The sequence below is a fragment of the Taurulus bubalis genome (genome assembly GCF_910589615.1).
Source record: "Taurulus bubalis genome assembly, chromosome: 11".
NCBI lineage: Eukaryota > Metazoa > Chordata > Actinopteri > Perciformes > Cottidae > Taurulus > Taurulus bubalis.
The window spans coordinates 18,479,748-18,497,767 of NC_136599.1; the positions used below are offsets into that span (position 1 = coordinate 18,479,748).

An 18,020-nucleotide genomic window follows, 5' to 3' on the forward strand; every position below is an offset into this window, starting at 1 on the left:
GTCAAACTGAAGTAATTATTATCTGACTGGGTAACAATTATTTGAGTCTGACCCAAGCATCCGAAATAAAGGATTATAAATGAATGATGTCGGGCTAACATTACCTTAAGAACTGGTTTAGTGTTCATCCATTTCCTTAAGTGCCTTGTGCTGCCCTGGATACAGCTAGTCCTCACTGTGAGGTTATGTGTGTCAGTCTTTCACCAAAATACAGAATTTCAGATAACAAGCTTTGAAAATGTAAATGTTGCCGAATTTGATTATGCCTAATATAATGTCTCATTCCTGTTAAATGTTTAAGATCAAATAACTTACTATTAAAATGTATCACAATGGATGCCTGAGATATATTTTACTAATTAGTTATCAACCACAATACAAAAAGAAGTAATTTATTATATAACAATTAACACACTTGGTAGTAAGTAAGTAATTATTACAGTCACAAAGTGGTGTACAGGGTCGAGAAAAACTAAACAAAACATAAATCAAAGTGACCATAACAGGGGACAAACATTAAAACAGGTAAGAAAGCATAATAAAATAAACTATAATAAAATAGACGGTGCAGTAAAATCAATAAAGAAAATGAAGCACATTGCACTATCGTATCAAAGAATTCACATAACATAGTGAAGCTAAAAATGGAGAGAGTTATCTGAGTTGGCTGGGCATGCAACAGCGGTTCAGACATCAAACAGCGGTGACATGAAGAGTAACAAGATACAACATACCAACAACCTAGTTGTTTTTCTCTTTCTGTATTAATTATACATTAATCCTGCTAATTTTCTTAATTGGCAAGCCAAAACAATTATTCTGCTAATATAGCATTTTTCTTCCCATTAACCCCTTCACGTACATTTCTGTTTCCATGTTCCTTCTTTCATCTGCTCCATCTCCACCTGTTTTCTGTCTGTTTTTGTTTGTTTTGGGTCTTCCACTTTTTTCCCTGCCATGGTCTGTCCTCAATGCTGCGGTGTCAAGGCGGGGGTATGTCTGCTACTCAGGCAGAGGGAGGGGCACAAAGACTGATGAAGAGTAAGTAAGTCTTTCAACTAAATCAGTTCACTCATCGTGCACATCGAATCTCCAATTATCATAACCTTGAGTTTTTCATATAAATATTAACAGCAATTTAACCTGTGTATCCAGTTTATCAAAGCAAAAGATAGTTGTTCTCAACAATCATCGTCAAATAATCATGAAAAAAAAACAACCATGACATCAATTTTCAAGGAAATTATGTACTTTCATTTCTCACAGGAGAAAAAGGCTTTTGTTCATAATAAACAGAAGATCTATGTAAACGGGCTTATATCCACTCTTAACCAATTCAGAAATATATCAACACCCCATCTGATTGACTGGGGTGTTGGCTGACGTCGTAAGGAGTAACTCTTTTTTAGAAAAACACCACCAAATCTTGTAGGTAATTAATTGAATCATTAAGCTTTTATATTTGGGCAAATTTTTATCATCTCAATACAGTGAAGAGAAATAGAATAACTTACTATCATGTGTACTGTGGTTTGAGTTTATAGTTTGAGTATACCAAATTATTTTTCCAATAACCTCATCTTATAATTAATAAAACAGTACATAGGGTACAGATAAAAAGTATGTATTTTGTGAAGCATATTTGTCATGGACACAGCATGTGAGGACGCTCATTTTTAAAACAAAGGTAGAAGTGAAAGGTCATTTACAGCATAATACGGTTTCAGCTTTGTGTGTAGCTGAAAAGCAGCTCTTAGGGGAATATACACTACTGTTTTTTATAAACCAGTAGTAAACAGCAACATCAATTAAGCTGTAAACGATTAATTGTTCCATTTAGGCACCTTTTTGTTGTATTTTATCTTTACGCTTTGTTCACCAAATATTCAATTGTGTCATGTATTTATGCTCCACCTGCCGCCTAATGGTAGGACACCAATAAAATACTTTCAGCTAAAGAGCAGTGTGTGCTCACTAATGGCAAGATTTGTGCTTCAGCGTTAATCAGGTAATAAACAGGCAGTTAAGTGGTAATAAAATGAAAAGTCACCAACACAGAGAGCTCAAGATGAATTTACAGCTCAGATGGCAATAAACCAGGGGGCTGATTAAAAAAGCTGCTGCAACATTGTAGATTGTTAGAAGTTCCCTATTGTTTTCTATTGATTAACCAAATGGAGAGGATCTTTCTTTTTATATCACAGGACACATCTCTATCTGAAGTGCTTTGCGATAGTGCAGCTGTTAACAGATTTAGCAGCTTGACTTTTCTAAACCAGAGCAGGAAACCTTTTGTGCTGGCATGTCCATCATGAAAGGCTATTTGTCAATTGTTCCCTACCTGTCACAGCTCCACCCTCCTTACATTTACTCTGGCAGACCTGTTGAGTCCACACCCCTGAGGCGAAACAGAATTGAGCTAACACACACTACGGTGTGTTCAAACAGATATGTGTACATCAACTTCAGTCCACAGTAACGTTTTAGCCTTGAAATCCATCTGATTGTGGATAATCAGGTGTTTCTGGAGCTCTGCGATGAAGATTTGTCAGGGGAAAATGGATGAAGGTATGCTGCTTATATTGCCAAAAAAATAAATCATACTTTATTTGTGACAGATCCAGTTACATTTAAGTAATAAATAGTTTTAGAAGAGTTTGGTGAAACTCATTGCACCTGGCAGCCTCTTTATTTCTCTGTAATTCAGTAAATGTGAGACTGTACACTTGTCTAGAATGTGTATATCATTGATTTGTGCGTCAGGTTTGCTGCAGTAAGGATTGGTCTGATAAGGTGGACTAACACACTAGGGATTGAAGGGTGACTGTGTGTCTGCGTGCGTCTGTGTGTGCCTATCTAACTGTATCCGTCATGTGTGCGTGTGCATGCGTGTTAATTCCTGGCCGGCTTGCCACTGGCTCGCTGTCACTTCTAGTTACTGGTGATTCCTTTAGATTTCCCCCAACTGTGATGATGGGTCTTTAATAGAATACTGCTCTCTCCTCCCCAAGAGAGAGAGAGGGGGAGAGGGAGAGCGAGGAGGGTGGCAGCCTAGCGAGGCTTTGTGTCCAGCTAGACCTTTGTGGTCGCCTCAACAAGGAACATTTTTTACAGGAGGACTTTTTCCATTCCCCTGATACAAAATGAGTGAGATCAATCAATGAGGGACTAAGGATATTCAATTAATTGGAGGTTTACTTTCACTAAAACAGGTGAGGTAGCTGTTGGCTCCTGATGTTTTGGCCAATATATGTGAAATGTAAATGATTACAAATAATTATGTATAGCTTCTGTAATAGTTGGTTGTAAGTTACATTATCACTCTTGATCAGAGAAATTTCAAGCTCCATCTTAAATGTTTGTTAAAACAAAATAATATCTTCTTTGTTATTGTCCCATATTTTGGTACTTTCCTTTAACACTGTTAACTGCTTACCATTTTGAAATATTGATGTTTTAGAAAAACATCATTATGTATAATACAAATGTGGTCTCATATTTAAGCTACAGTAAAATTTCCTGATTGAAATTCAATTTTCTTTCTTTCTTTCTTTCTCTCTTTCTTCCGTCTGTCCTTAAACAATGAAAATTAAATTCCTCTGTATTAACAGTTTCAATAGAGGTCGTACTTGGAAGTCAACCTGAATTTGTTTTATTGTTCACTATAAGTAGATTAGGGCTCATGGAAACCTACTTTTTTTAAAGTTAAAAGTTCAGCAGTAGTTTAGCTGTGTGTGTCAGGTGACACTGAAAGAGATTGTGTGCCTCCTCTATTTGGGTTCACTGTAGTGAAATAATTTGGAATTGCTTCGCCTCATCTAATCCCAGCTAACAGCAACTGCTGACTGATGCAACAGTTGCCTAATGTGTTGAATTATCACTGGTTCACATGCAATGTCTTTTAAATGTATTTCAGGGAGTTTGGGAGCTGGGAAGCCATTTGATAAATCCAAATTGTGTGTCAGAGATACATGTCTAAAGCAAACCCTGAGCCCAAAGGCTGGCTTATCCTTGAGAGACAGGCTCAGTACCATAATGACCTCCCGGCACCGTGTAACATGCTCGAGGGCAGCATTGTTACCTGCCTGATCGGATGAAATATTTAACACTGAAATGCCACCCAACCGTTCTCTCTCTCCCTCTTCTCCAGCGTATCTCTCTCGCTCTCTCCGTTTCTTTCTCCCTGTCTTTCTTTCTACTGGGTTTCACTTTTCTGCTCCATCCTTTTGTCCGCAGGCACAAAATCTTTCAACATGATGTCCCCCACTGGCGACAACTCGGAGCTGCTGGCAGAGATCAAAGCCGGGAGGAGCCTCAAGCCAACACCTCACAGTAAAGGCTACACCACTGTCTTTTCCAGCAGCGGACCAACAGGCAACAATGTAGGTTCACAGCCCTCCACAACTAGATGAGACTTTTATGGAACAGTCACTGACAAATATGGAATTGCGCGTTATAGAAATTCGGCCACAGGGTTATCAATCACTTGTGCATTTCATGCCACTTTGTCTTTCCATTTAAACCAAATACCAATGCAAAGACAGACTGACTTAAATTAATCAGAAAAAATGACAGAAATTAAGCAAGATTATCCCAAACCCATCAAAGGGGGGATTAATCTTGGTATTCCGGGACTTGCCGGTGACACACCGCTACATCACTGTCCACCAGTGAACCTCTTCCTTCATAATAATATCAATGCAATTGATACAAATTTATTAATTGCCAAGTTTGATACATTTGGAAACTATGCACAATGTTGTCGAGGGGACACAGAAGCTCTCTAAACTCAACAGATATATCCCCTCAATCATGGGAACTATAGTACTATACATACTTCATTCTAATTAGAAATGTCATGGGCTTATGTGTATTAATAACTTAATACACATAATAGCGTAATCATTTATACTGAACGAGTCGGAGTCAACATGGTTATACATCATATGAGTTACACTTAAGCTACTTTAGGTAAAGGCTAACTAGAAGAATATGTCCAAATCTGGAAGAAATTTGTCATTGTGTGATACATTAACCTTTTACAAGAATGCCTAATTATTTCTAAGGACGTAAATAAGAGACTGGTTACTGTTTTTTTTAATCCAATGATTATCAGTCTTGTCACAGCCCATGTTTTCCTGTCCATTGGTGTTGTTTCTTGTCTAGGAAACCACTGCATCCCCACCAGAGACCCGTCCATGTAGCCCACCAGCCAAGCCGTCTTCCCCTCCACCATCTGATACGTCTGTCACCTCACCACCCACCACCCCTAGTCCCAGTCCCAGTCCCAGCCCCAGCCCTACTGGTTCTGGATCTGCCAGGACCATGTCGACCTCTGCGAGCTACGAGCAGCTGTCCTCCAATGCTGTTATCAATGGGAACAGTGGCGGAGCAGAGTCGGGGCGGAAGATGAGCCTTGCCGATGCGGAAGCGCTAGTGCCCACTCATGACGAACAGGGAAAAGCGATCCCTGAATGGAAGAGACAGGTGATGGTACGAAAGCTTCAGGTCAAGATGCAGGAGGAGGAGGAGCACAAGCGCAAGGTAGGCATGATGTTGCATGGCTGTGGAACGATCTAGAAGTTGTTTTGTGTCGTAGCTATCCCATTTGTGGTCTGGTAAATTTGAAATGCTCTTTATTATATATGGATCCGTTTGAAATAATTCACAACACAAAGGGGATAGCTGGTGCTTGGATTTGATTGATTCTTTTTGTGATTTTGAACAATGAGTTTGTATGAATGTAACTTTAGTATTCATGCATGTCATGTGGTTTGCTGTCTTTTTGACTTGTCAATGAAACAGTTAGAGGTAAAACAGCCAATGGGAGTTGAGACTACACCTTCATTTAGCATCTTTGCTTTTCTGGTAGTGTGATAGAGTGTTTTTGTTGTACTGTCAAATAATACCCAGTGAGGGACTTTTTTACAATATAATTGTCTTTACCTGCCTTACACTTACCTTGAGACCAAATAAAATGGCCTAAGGGTTTCACAAAGGTTTCAGTCAGCACACTGAACTTGTTTCACAATAAAGCTTCTAAATTTGATTATTTGGCTTTCGCCAATATCTTAAATTTGTTCTTAAATTTGTTCTTAAGAAAATTCCACATTAGATTCAAGACATGTTAAACCGAATAATTGTTTGTACCGATGTACGTATAAGGATGAATCCCATTGTCCTCGTGAAGTTAAGGCATGTGCCAGTTGAACCTAATTATCATACGTAAACCCTATGCCAATCTCCATTAAAGGACATGAAATGCATAGTTGTAAAATGTGTTGTGCACTCTGCAAATAAAAAAAATAAAAAGTTTAATGATAAAGCGATAAACACAAAACTGAGGATTTTTTTTTTTTTGTATGAAACGTTTGGAAATTTTATTTTGTTTTCGTAAACCTGGTAGTAAAAGGGTTGCCTGTCAGGTCAACGTACAACTATTTGAAGCCTGCAACACGTGTCAGTTTCCACTCATTATATACATATTTATATACTTATTTTCAAGAATGATTGGTTAATGAAGCCCAATGCCATCTAGTAATCCCGTGGTCAATGCAGTGTGTTAATATTATTAGTAATATTATTTAGACAAGATAATAATTAGTAATTCATACCTTTAGCAATCTGAAGACTCGTTAGTCCTTTTGTAATACAAGAAGTGATTGGAATGATCAAATTGGACTGATTATTCATTCATTGTTTTCTCATCCTCTTAAATGAACGAGCAGGTAGAAATGTGTCCTTTAGTGGCAGTGATGATCTATTGACGTGCAGTGGCTTCTTTGGAATCTCTAAGTGTCTGTCAGGCCTAAAAGTAGAAAACTCAGCTGAAGATAGAGTATTTTAGTGATAAAAAAAAACATACAAACAATAATTTATCACTAATTGTATGAAACAACATTGGACCTAACATGTACTACTACATGTAGTCATCCATATACGTACTAATTTTAAAATGTCTTTGTTTCTTGATTCATCTCTATGCATGTTTCTTTTTCCATATTTACAGTCTTTATTGTTAGCAAAGAGACTCTTTTGGGTGCAGTGAATTAAATACTTGACTACAATGCCCATCACAACATTAACACACTTTGGATTCTCAGTGTGGGCTGGTGTTTGATGATGGAGTTTTGTGGCTCCAAGTTGTTACATGCTGATTCAGTGGTGTGATGCCAAGCCCATTCACACTACAGGTCCACCAGTAATAATAACGAGAACACTAAATACTATTTTTTGTTTTCTTTCTTTCGGAAGATCATGATACGTTTGTTGCACTAACCTCTTCAGGTTGACAGTTTCAACTCTGCTGCACCTCCAACCACACCCAGTGTGGTTTTCTAGCACTGTTGGGTGTGGACTGAAGTGTGTCTATCTGTTGCATTAGTGCCAGCAGTGATGTAACATTGTACTACAGTGCAGTGTTACAACATATTTGGGATGCAGACACATGAAAAACGTAACTGCTGGATGGCAGTAAAAGCAGAATATTCAGCACTTGTATAGTTAACTAACCAAGACTATAAAAACTGACAATGGGAGAGTTCAGCAATATATATATATATATATATGTATATATATATACATATATATATATATATATATATATATATATATACACACACACACACAAAGGACAAAGCTTTCTCTGTTCTCTTTGACTCAAAATTAAAAGTCCTGTGCTTGTAATGAGGCAGTGCCATTGCACCACTTAATCCATGTAAATCATGTGTGTCGAGATGGATTTGAACTGAAGCGTGTGTTCACACCAGGAACTTTGAGCTGAAGGAATCCCCCCTCCTTCCCTTTGTTCTTTTCTGTTGGTCTCTTTTGACCTTCGATTTAGTTTGCGGCAAGTGGACACTACCAGCCTCAGGAATGGCACTACTCCCCTATCCACAATGCCATTTTGGGCCCATTTGGGGAACTGATGACAGAGGATGACCTAAACCTTATTGAGAAGCAAATTGAGAACCTGCAAGTCATGCACAAGGTTTCAGAAGTTGAGAAGGAGCTGGAAGAACTGGAGCGGGAGCTTCACCAGCTCCTTCCAGTTTCTGCTGCCCTCAATCAAGGGCACTTCTCAGTCAATCCAAAGCAGGTACATGGCCAAGCTGAAGATCTTCCAGCCTGGTGCAGCAAGATTTCTACCCTGCTCAAGAGTATGGCCATTCTTCTGGCCACCCTGGGGGGGAAAGAGATAGACATATTGGATCTAATATGTCCTGGATATTCTCAAGAAGACGGAAGGAACGTGAGCGCAGTTCAATCTGAACTAGAATCCGTTGGCACTGGCTTTATTGGACGATCTCAGTCTTTCTCAACAAGAGAAGATGTAGAGAATGAGATAAAGCAGTGTGGAGTTTCAGTGAAAAACCTCAAGGCCAATTATGAAATTCAGAATGAGCAGTCTACAGATAATGCAAGTAGGGTGTACAAGCGCAAAAGGTCTCTCCCTGTGGTAAGTCAGTCTAGTTATCGTCCAGAGACAATTCGTGAGGATGATGTCCCTCGTTCCTCTACTGAGGTCCCTCAGTCCCATACCAATGGATATTTACCGTTAGTGGAAGAATCAGTCTTACCACTTGTTGAAGAGCCAGTTATTATCGCATCTCATGCTCCTAAGACATATGCGGAGGTATTGGCTCCAACTAACATTGAACACTTCAATCAGGTTATTTCTGCAGATCCCATTTTAAATAATGGTCAACTAACAAGAAGCTTGGAGGTTCAGACAGATCTAAGCTATGTCCAGGAATGCATTGAAATGAGGAAAGAACGAATTGTCTTCCTGTTCCTTGAACACTGGCGGAAGTATACCATCTCTGAAACTTTCCGGACTAAACATACTGGTAGGAGAGGAAGTCATTTAGACGTGGGCTGGGAGGACTACAACCAATTTAGTGCACAGATTGGAGGGGAGATGCAGAGCGAAGACGATAAACTCCTACTTTTCATGAAGTCGAAGCAGGTTGTAGGGAATCTGATAGGCCACTGGAGAATAATTATGAGTCAAGTGCCCACACGCCAGATCCGCAGGTTGAGTCGTGCCCAGATGATCTACTGGCCAGAGCACTTCTTGCCACACATCAACGGCTCTCCTGTGAGTTATGAAAGCCTAACCCTTGACCTCTTCATGCTTGGATACTTCCAGTTGTTGGAAATGAACATGTCTCGCAGTGAGCGCAAATTCCGCCATCTCTTGTGCTATGAGATGTTTGACCGTCTTGGCAGCCATAAATGGGAGGTCATAAGGCAGTTTCACAAGGAGGTCATGGAGAAAATAGAGAGAGGGAAGCGAGACTGGGCAGATGGTTTTGAAGACATAAAACTCAAGTATTTTGGAGACTCAAATGATGGGGGAGGTGTGATGACAGCTTCTCTACATTCCATGTCTCCTGACATGTCCATTATTCAGGAGTCACTCCCTCCCCCGCCATCTCATCCTCCACCTCCTCCACCACACACCCATCCTGCTCCACCATCACCACAACCTTCCCCACCAGCCTCAAAATCAAATGTTTCTCAACCATCATCACCTGCTGCACCTGATGTCAAATCTGGCAATGGCCGGTGTGTGGTGCAGGGAACCATGCAGAATTCATTGAAGGAAAATACTCAGGGGGATTTAAAAAACAGTGAGCAGATATCATCAAATGAGGCGGTCGTTTCTAATGGAAAAAGTGCGGCGCAGGACCGTATGCAGAGCGTGACAACCGCAACTGAACAACACACTGCAATAGCAAAAGTTGAAAAACTGCAGGATACAACAGAAAGCCCAGGATCGGATCCAGTGAAAGATGTTCCACCTCTTACTGTTAAAATCTTAGAGGAACCAGATGTTGATAAACCTTCACGCGGGGATGAACATAATGAAGACTCAATTAAAGTCATCTATGAGCTAAAAGAGTTCAGCAATGAGGAGATCATCAGATACATTGACCGAAGCTTTGCTTTTTGGAAAGAGAAGGAAGCTGAGCTTTTTGATATCTAACAAATATGTGGACTCAGGGTTCACTAAAAGGCCAGTTTACCTGTATAATCAGAGAGGAAATGCAGAAAGAGCAGGATCAGGTAAACTAACCTGCAAAGTGGAGTATGCTTAGAAAGGTAACTAATCTGGTGTGTTCGCTTCTAGGCCACATCACATAAGGGACTTAACTGCAGAAAAGCAAAGAGCATCCACTTAGCTGTACTGACTTTACCTTTTGTATATGCTGAAGTTGATGAAAAGAAAAGCATGCAATAACAAATTCGCGACAACCATTTATTTTAGAGTTGTGTTGAACCAAGAGCTTTTTTTAAATCTATTATGATTGACTGACGGCACACTACTACTTCTAAAGATTTGCCATAAAAGTCTTGTAGTGTGTTTGTTCAAAACATCTTTGTAATGAAGGACATAACTGATAAAACGCTGCACACTTTGGATATTCAGTGATTCAGTATCTCAGAAAGACAATGGATTCACTTCAAAATCGAACTCCAGAGAGTATCTGGTTCGACAGTCACTAGAAATAAAGTACTGACAGTTTGATAAAACTAATACATTCATTCTTGATACCCAGTAGGGGGAAACACATTAAAAGGATTTTAAGGGATCTTTGTTGTTTGAAATTAAAGGCAATGAAACAAGGTCTTTAGTGGGTTTGCAAGAGTTTATGGTTACTTTGTGTTTCACAAATGGCCCTTGTTTTTAAGCCTGAGACTGTGTGGTTTTGTTTGTACAATGTGTGCCAGTATAGACAACAAAGATTAACAGGAATGGTAAACGCAAGGCTTGAAGAAACATATCTGAGCTTTTTCATTAGTAATTAACAACTCAAAATTACAAAGAAATGCAAATTTATGTCAACAAATCAAAGCCTTCACTTGACAAAGCTATTATCTACTAATTTTAACATCACATCAAGGATTGTAATTGTCTGTTCCTTCATTTTTTTTTTACTCTGTTTATAATTTGAGTGTTGTTGAGAGATCTGTTCAAGCTTTCCATAATTTAAATTTGTAATCCTTTAATATTTGGTTTCTACATTCCTGTTAGAAATAAAGTTTCAACATTTTTGTGATTACATGACTTCAGTAGTTCTTTCCTAAAACATTCTACTTGCGGTTACTCAACCGACAAACATGGCCAACATAATATGTAAATTGTCTGAATACAGATCCAGGCCAAATTAATAGCTTTCACATAATCACACTGATATGCACCAATGAAAGAGCCATTGTCTAACAACGATTGCGTAGTCCTCGCTGCCAGACTTGCCTCAGTGAAGAACCACCCTATTCTCATAGCGTCTCTTCAGTTGCATCAAGATTACCTTCAAATAACCCTCTTAGCACCCCCCGCTGTCATGCTATCTGTGGCTTACAGGAGCCATAAGGAGTTTACAGTGAATCTTCATCAACTCACAGTCCAAGGAAGCCGGTCAGCTGGTAAACTTAATGGCCTATACATAGATTTGTATTTATGTACAGTATTTTGTTAAGATTTGGTGAATGTAAACTGCACAGCATAGAGTGTGAGGTAAAAGTTGTTGGTTTCAAAGGAAACCAACAACTCAACAACAATTTATATTGCATCTATTATTGATCGTAATAGATGCTTGCCAGGCTATTGCAATGTATTGGCTACACCCTCTGGCTCACACAGATTTAGTTTGTTGGCACAGACAAAGACATGAACCTGCCACAAAAACGAATAACCTTTTTGAGTTCCATTGGGTATGTAGGCTGACAACAGAACTTCATTTCTAACAGGACGGGTTCCAATCTTGTATGGAGTTTGCATGTTTTCTCCACATTCATCTGGTCTCCATTCAGTGCTGTAGTTACCGCTAAAAGACATCCTCCGTTTGGCAGTTGATTTCACTCATGATCTTAATGTTAATGTGACTGATTAAATGCAAGTTAAATGGCCAGTGCATAACAGTAACATTGCTGAGCTTAGAAGTTAAAAAAGTCACTGATAAACTACTTCCACTTGGTATGTACTAACTAAACACTGCAATACTGCATACTCTAATTATTTGTGCATGTTCCTTTCCTGCTGATCATACAACATAGCTGGTATTGAATGGTGTAATGACCCATTTGTAAGAACCAAACACAAGTACATCTTTAACGATGAACCGTAGTCATTAAAGTTGTTCCAGTAGCAATACAACCCACAATTGACCATTTTAATAATTACCATCACATTTCTTCATAGAAAATCAGCAAATTTTTCTTTAGATTTTTTTTTTCTCTCTCTCTGTAATTCCCGGGGGAATCATTAAACATTAATTGTGTATATAATCTTACGTGGGATAATGTTTTCCAGGGCAAGTGAAATGCTTCAGTCAGAGGAATGCAAAAGGGTAATCTATCTTGTCAGGTGAAGATGAGAAATCCAAGATTGCTGCACTCTTTCTCTCCCCCCACTCCGTCTCTGATTACAGCCTGAAAGAGAGAAAAGGATCCAGTTACCATTTGTATTCGCCATCTGCGAAAATGTCCTGTAAAACAGTGTCCTGTCCATTTAAAAGGCTTTATCTCATTTTACAGAAATAGGAGAAAAGAATCTATTGTGTGTGTGTGTGTGTGTGTGTGTGTGTGTGTGTGTGTGTGTGTGTGTGTGTGTGTGTGTGTGTGAGAGTGAGAGTGTGTGTGCTCTATTTGCTGTCATGAATACATACATCTGTTTACACAGTACGCTATATGCTCTATATACGCACTTCCATAAAGGCCATTTGTCAAAGGTTTGACATTTGAGAATGTGTATGCTGGACTAATAAGTTGAGCTAACGTTTCATTACAGTTTTTCTATGCAGGTGTATTCCTGCTCTCTCCAGCATATAGAGAGGCTTTATGCGAGACTGCAAGCATGAAGCACTTCAATACCATCTTTGATTGAGGTTTTCAAAGCCCTTGACATAATTTCTTTAAGTATTACAACCACCTTGAAACCCTAGGTAACTCAAGTTTCAGTAAGCAGGTTTATTGAGTGAATAACTTTGCAGAGTAAGTCCATGGAAAAGCCATTTTACTGCACAACACAAATTGATGTAAGTATTTAAAATCTAGTGTTTAATGACTTTGTTTTACACATGTGATTTGTTTGATGCAATACATAACTTTGGGAGACGGTTTATTGCATTTAACATCAATTAAATTGTGTTTTCGGTTATTTGTATTGTTCTAATAATTTCAGCTGTTATAATCAAATTATTTACTGACTGGCATGGGCCCGTATCTCTGTCTCTCCCCTGACCCCTCTGTCCCTCGACAGATTGAGGAGGAGGCTACACGCCTGGCATCGATGCCGGCCTGGAGAAGAGACATGATGAAGAAGAAAATGGACGAAGAGAGGTGAGTAACAAGCAAAGTTTTCCTTAAGAAAGGTGGCCAGTGTCTATTTAGATAAGGATGAGATTTTTAAATATATAGGGTACCACCACTGGGTTCTAAGTGTTAAACCTAAACTAAAGTGTTTTGGCTGGGCCATGTAGGTTTGGCCTACGGTATTAGATGGCATTTATCTCAAGATGGTTTGATTATGAAATGAAAGAACGTGAGACGTCTGGAAGAAAAGATGACAAATTTGTCCTGTTACAATCGTCTATAAAGGTATGTGCTCCAGTCTTCATCTGTCTCTAGTATTGTATGAAACATTTTGTTGATCTTTTTAGAGAGATATTTCTTATTTATTGAATAGGTACGTGTTCCATTACAGTCATCTCCACTTATGTTGATTGTATAACATTCCCCGTTTGGTTTTGTCATTGGTCGGCCTTATAATAATGTCCTACTTGCTTTGACTCATTGAATAACTTTGTGTTGCCGTTTAAAATATTTACATCTTTCCTTCTTGTGCTTATGTCCTCCTGATGTGACAGGGAACAAAAAAGGTAAGAAAACATTATTTATTCCACACAGTAATATTTATATTAATCTTGATGATGAGAGAACAAGTTTCCATACTTTTATAACTGTACTAGAGACAATACATTTTAAATCAAATCTTAGTTGCTACAAATGGTCACATTATGTCATGGTGTGGTGATAAAGCCTGTGTACTTATCTATAGTAACAGCCAAACACTATAGACGAGCTAAGCGTATGATAAAACTTGTTAGAAAAAATTGTTAGGATGAAGCCGTTATCTTAACGTTAGTCATAAAACGTATGACTTTTTTTGTTGTAACGTTAAAGGCTAACGTCCCTTTATTGTCATGTTTGGCCTGCTTTTCTTACTGACAAAATTAACCCGTGTTTTCTTACATTAAAATGTACATAGAATAATAAAGATAACAACTATAATGCTAAGGCCTCAAAGTTATATCTATTTGCTCTCACAGATGAGCTAACAGGCACTATGGCTAGGCTCATGCTAACGCTGTAAACTAGCTCAAAGTCCTACACCACCACACTGGGGCCTTAAAACACTCTTACTGTAGGTCGCATTGTGGAATAAGTAATGGCAGATACGTATGTCTATGAGTGTTGTCTAAAATCTACGAATAGAAAATATGTAGCTATCGTTGCCGTGTTTTAGAACGTTAGGGCAGTTAACTTAGCATAGCTGATTGTTACTTAGGCTCGGTGTTACGGGTTCAGTTAACTGCCACTACAATGTTAAGCGTTTTCCTAATTATTCCCACATGGGAGTGATGTAATTTCACGATTTTATTTTTGAGTTTTCTTCACCCTGCTGACCTCAGCACTCAATTACACATTTGTCACAGCAGACATTTTGGCAACTCTGAGCAAGAAAAGCACATGTTGCTTAATTGATAAGATTACAAAATGGCTGCATTCCATTCAGGTGAGTTGGTCCCAGTCTCCTGGTGCATGCTGGCTCTCTGTTATGGCTTCCTGGGACACTTCTGCCATGAAAAGCCATGTGTAGCTTATGCATATATTATATGTTGGCTTCTGGTTATCATATGTTTTCTGGAGCTATGTACAGAAGAATTTCCCTTCACAATTGTACTGTGTATGGAATACACTGTATTGCCAAAAGTATGTGGAGACCCTATTCCACCACACACAGCACAACGCACGTTTTATGCTGAGGGATTTGTCCTCTGGTTCCAGTGAAAAGGCATCTTAATGCAGCGTTATTTAAGCCGAACCAAGTGACTAAGGCGCTCTCCAGTTTCACCATGACAGTGCTCCTGCGCATGTCCATTGTGTTTCCAGTTCCCAGGTTGGTTTTAAAGAACTAGACTGACCAGCAGGGAGCACTGACCTCAACCCCACCACCAACTAGGAGCCAGACTCTATCACTCAACATCAGTGCTTGACCTTAATGCTCTTCTGGTTGAATGGGAGTAAATCAATGTAGCATGTTAATGCTCCAAGTTTTTTACTTAAATGTTGGTGTCCAAACACTAAGAACCAGATGCATGGCTAAGAGACACACTAGAGAGGTAAACTAAAGTACTAATTGTATCTATATTGTAATATATAAACTGGTTTAATGTGAGATTGTTTCTTAGAACAAATTCTCTTTTGAAGAAAACCTCATGAAAGCTTCCATTACAATTCTAACTTTTATTTTTTTTTCTCTCCCTTTGTCCACCTTTCTTCATGGATACATCTAGACAAGTGGAGCAAAAGGCCAAACAGGTGAAAGATATGGAGGAGAAGACGGAGCTGGAGCGACTACGGAAGCTGGGTTACGACGAGACCAAGCTGGCCCCCTGGCAGCGACAGATCATTCTGAAGAAAGGGGATGTAGCCAAACAGTGAACTGGGCCGTCTCCCCTCCAATCCCCACCCTCACACACCCACCCCAAGGCCTTCACTGAACACCTCCCATCCCCGATCCTCCGCCCTGCACTGTACACTGGACAGCGGGGAAGAGCTTGTTCCCTCTGCACCCTGTCTTCGACCTCCAGAAACACAGGACCATGCCGACCAGTTGCTGCTGTCCACATCGGCTTTGAGGCTCAGCGTGGGTGGCATAATGCCTCCCCTGAAAGCCCCATTTACACAAACTCTTGGTCTTTTAGTGCTAACAATAACTATGGCATGCGCTGATTCTCCTCGCTTAAGACACTTGCTATAAATGCATGTGTCCTTAACTGAATTAAGGTTATCTGTAGTATCTATATTCGCTTTCCTCTTAATCAATCTCAGCTATTTCCCGTAGAAGAGTTACTCAAACAAAGAGGTGTGTGATAGATTGAAAGGAGCTACTTGTGAGCATTTTGCCATGGGAAAAGTAGCTATATTACATGTGTGTCATCTGAAGGTGGTGTGGACATACTTGGCAAATGCTTAATAAACCTGGAAGCAGCTAAGGCACCCTATATGTAGACAATATCATATCTTTATAATCTTACATTCTTAGTCATGGGATTTTTTCATCAAGCTCATAGAAGCACTTTCTAAATGATTTCATTTTACTGCCAGAGTTGTAACCCTAATACTGCTCAAACTAACTCTGTTTCTTTAGATAAGTGTGTTGTCATTTCTCCGTGGATTTGGAATATTGGTACCGGTATATATGATATTTTAAATAATGTAAAGATTATGTAGCTGTGCAAATTTAATTTGACAAAATATCACTGGAAAAATTAACCAATTTAAATTGTTCTATATGTGACCTAAATGTTAAGCTATTGTGATTATGAATGTGAATTGTTGCGTGGATGTGTTGCATAATGTGAATCGAGCATGTTGTTGTGTATTATTAAGCACAATTGAACCCAGGACACCTGGAATTTCAGCGAAAAACAAAAGGCAAACAATGTGAGAACAATCCTGCTAGATCCTGGCCTTTCTCAAATAAAACAACAACAACAAACAAAATGCACATGTGAAGAGCAGCATCCAGATGCCTCATCTGCACACAGAATATTGCAACGGCAGAGAAAAGACCTCAGTTCGTCCTGCATCCTGTTCCGGCCTTCGCCCCACTAACCTGGAGGATGAATCTTTGATGAGCAGATCTGCTTACAGAATACAGATTGCTCTCGGTCTGCCAGAAAGAGTAACATTAAAATGTACTGTTGCTTGGATAATGTCTGCTGTGTATTCATAATCTGCAGCTGCAGGTGTGAAGAGTACAGTTTCGATACTCAAGCATCTATATAGGATGAACCAGACTTACACATTGTTTTTTTATGTGACATAATTGGCACAAAGGTTGATAATTATACAGCAAATTGTATTCATAATTTTCTAAACTCCTCCTTCCAGTTCCAGGTTTTCAAACATTCCTAGGAATCACACACTTGTTGGGCTTGGGTTCATAAATTTGGGGTTAAATATTGAAATGTGGGAAAGCTGTATTGAGTGTGTGTTTGTGACTAACATTTGAAATGTTTGCAGAGCATGAATCTGTGAGATTTAAGAGTAACTGAAGCTCACAATCATGTCGGATGTCTCCTGCTGAGCATGACACTTAAGTGTTCCCACACGATAAAAAATATTCTCTATGTTCACTACATTTATGTTGAATGTACATTTTTGCAGCTGTAGGGTATCAAGCGTACACATCATGTTATGAAAGACATGGTCCTGGTTGGGGAATCATTTGGAAATATTCAAATTCACTTTCATCGGATGCCATATGATGTTGAAATTAAAAATGATGTAAACATCATTGCCATTTGATTTTCTATATTTAAACTCTGTATATAGTGACCTTCTCAGATTTTTGTTGTTTCATTGTTTCCATATTGCATTATATTACATGTCTCAGCCTTGCTTGAATAGAATGTTGGCTAATTCATGTATAATTATATTTTAAAATGAAGACAATAAATCTTTAATCACCAAACAACTTCAGAGTGTGTTTATGTTGGCCTCAGTAACACAGAAACAGAAAACAATCAAATCCAACAGTGCAACAATATTAGCTCCCAATTTTAAGGACTCTGTTTGTGCTATTGTATTGGACTGAATTATAGAGGGATATTTATGCTTTTAGAAAACATACATACTGACATACATGGTTTTTAACTCCAATATCAGGAACATGCTGCTGAAAAAGTAGAAGAACTACGTATCAGAATTTAAATGAATACTAA

General features: G+C 38.9%; 2 protein-coding genes across 2 annotated transcripts in view; both read left to right on the forward strand.

The window, feature by feature from the left end:
• The window catches only part of espn (espin), a gene marked incomplete at both ends in the record, with an annotated part of 35,740 nt that extends 20,008 nt beyond the window's left edge, over positions 1-15,732 (forward strand). Inside the window, 5 exons of the mRNA XM_079225768.1 lie at positions 4,237-4,382; positions 5,167-5,544; positions 13,268-13,347; positions 13,875-13,886; positions 15,585-15,732. Of these exons, the coding sequence (XP_079081894.1) occupies positions 4,237-4,382; positions 5,167-5,544; positions 13,268-13,347; positions 13,875-13,886; positions 15,585-15,732 (764 nt within the window). The remainder of the gene's footprint in view (positions 1-4,236; positions 4,383-5,166; positions 5,545-13,267; positions 13,348-13,874; positions 13,887-15,584) is intronic.
• On the forward strand, positions 7,928-9,991 carry LOC306743829 (espin-like protein; the record flags this gene model as incomplete). The annotated part of the gene is made up of 1 exon (XM_079226393.1): positions 7,928-9,991. The coding sequence occupies one exon, from the start codon at positions 7,928-7,930 to the stop codon at positions 9,989-9,991; it is 2,064 nt and encodes a 687-aa protein (XP_079082519.1).
• Positions 15,733-18,020: the final 2,288 nt, after the last annotated feature.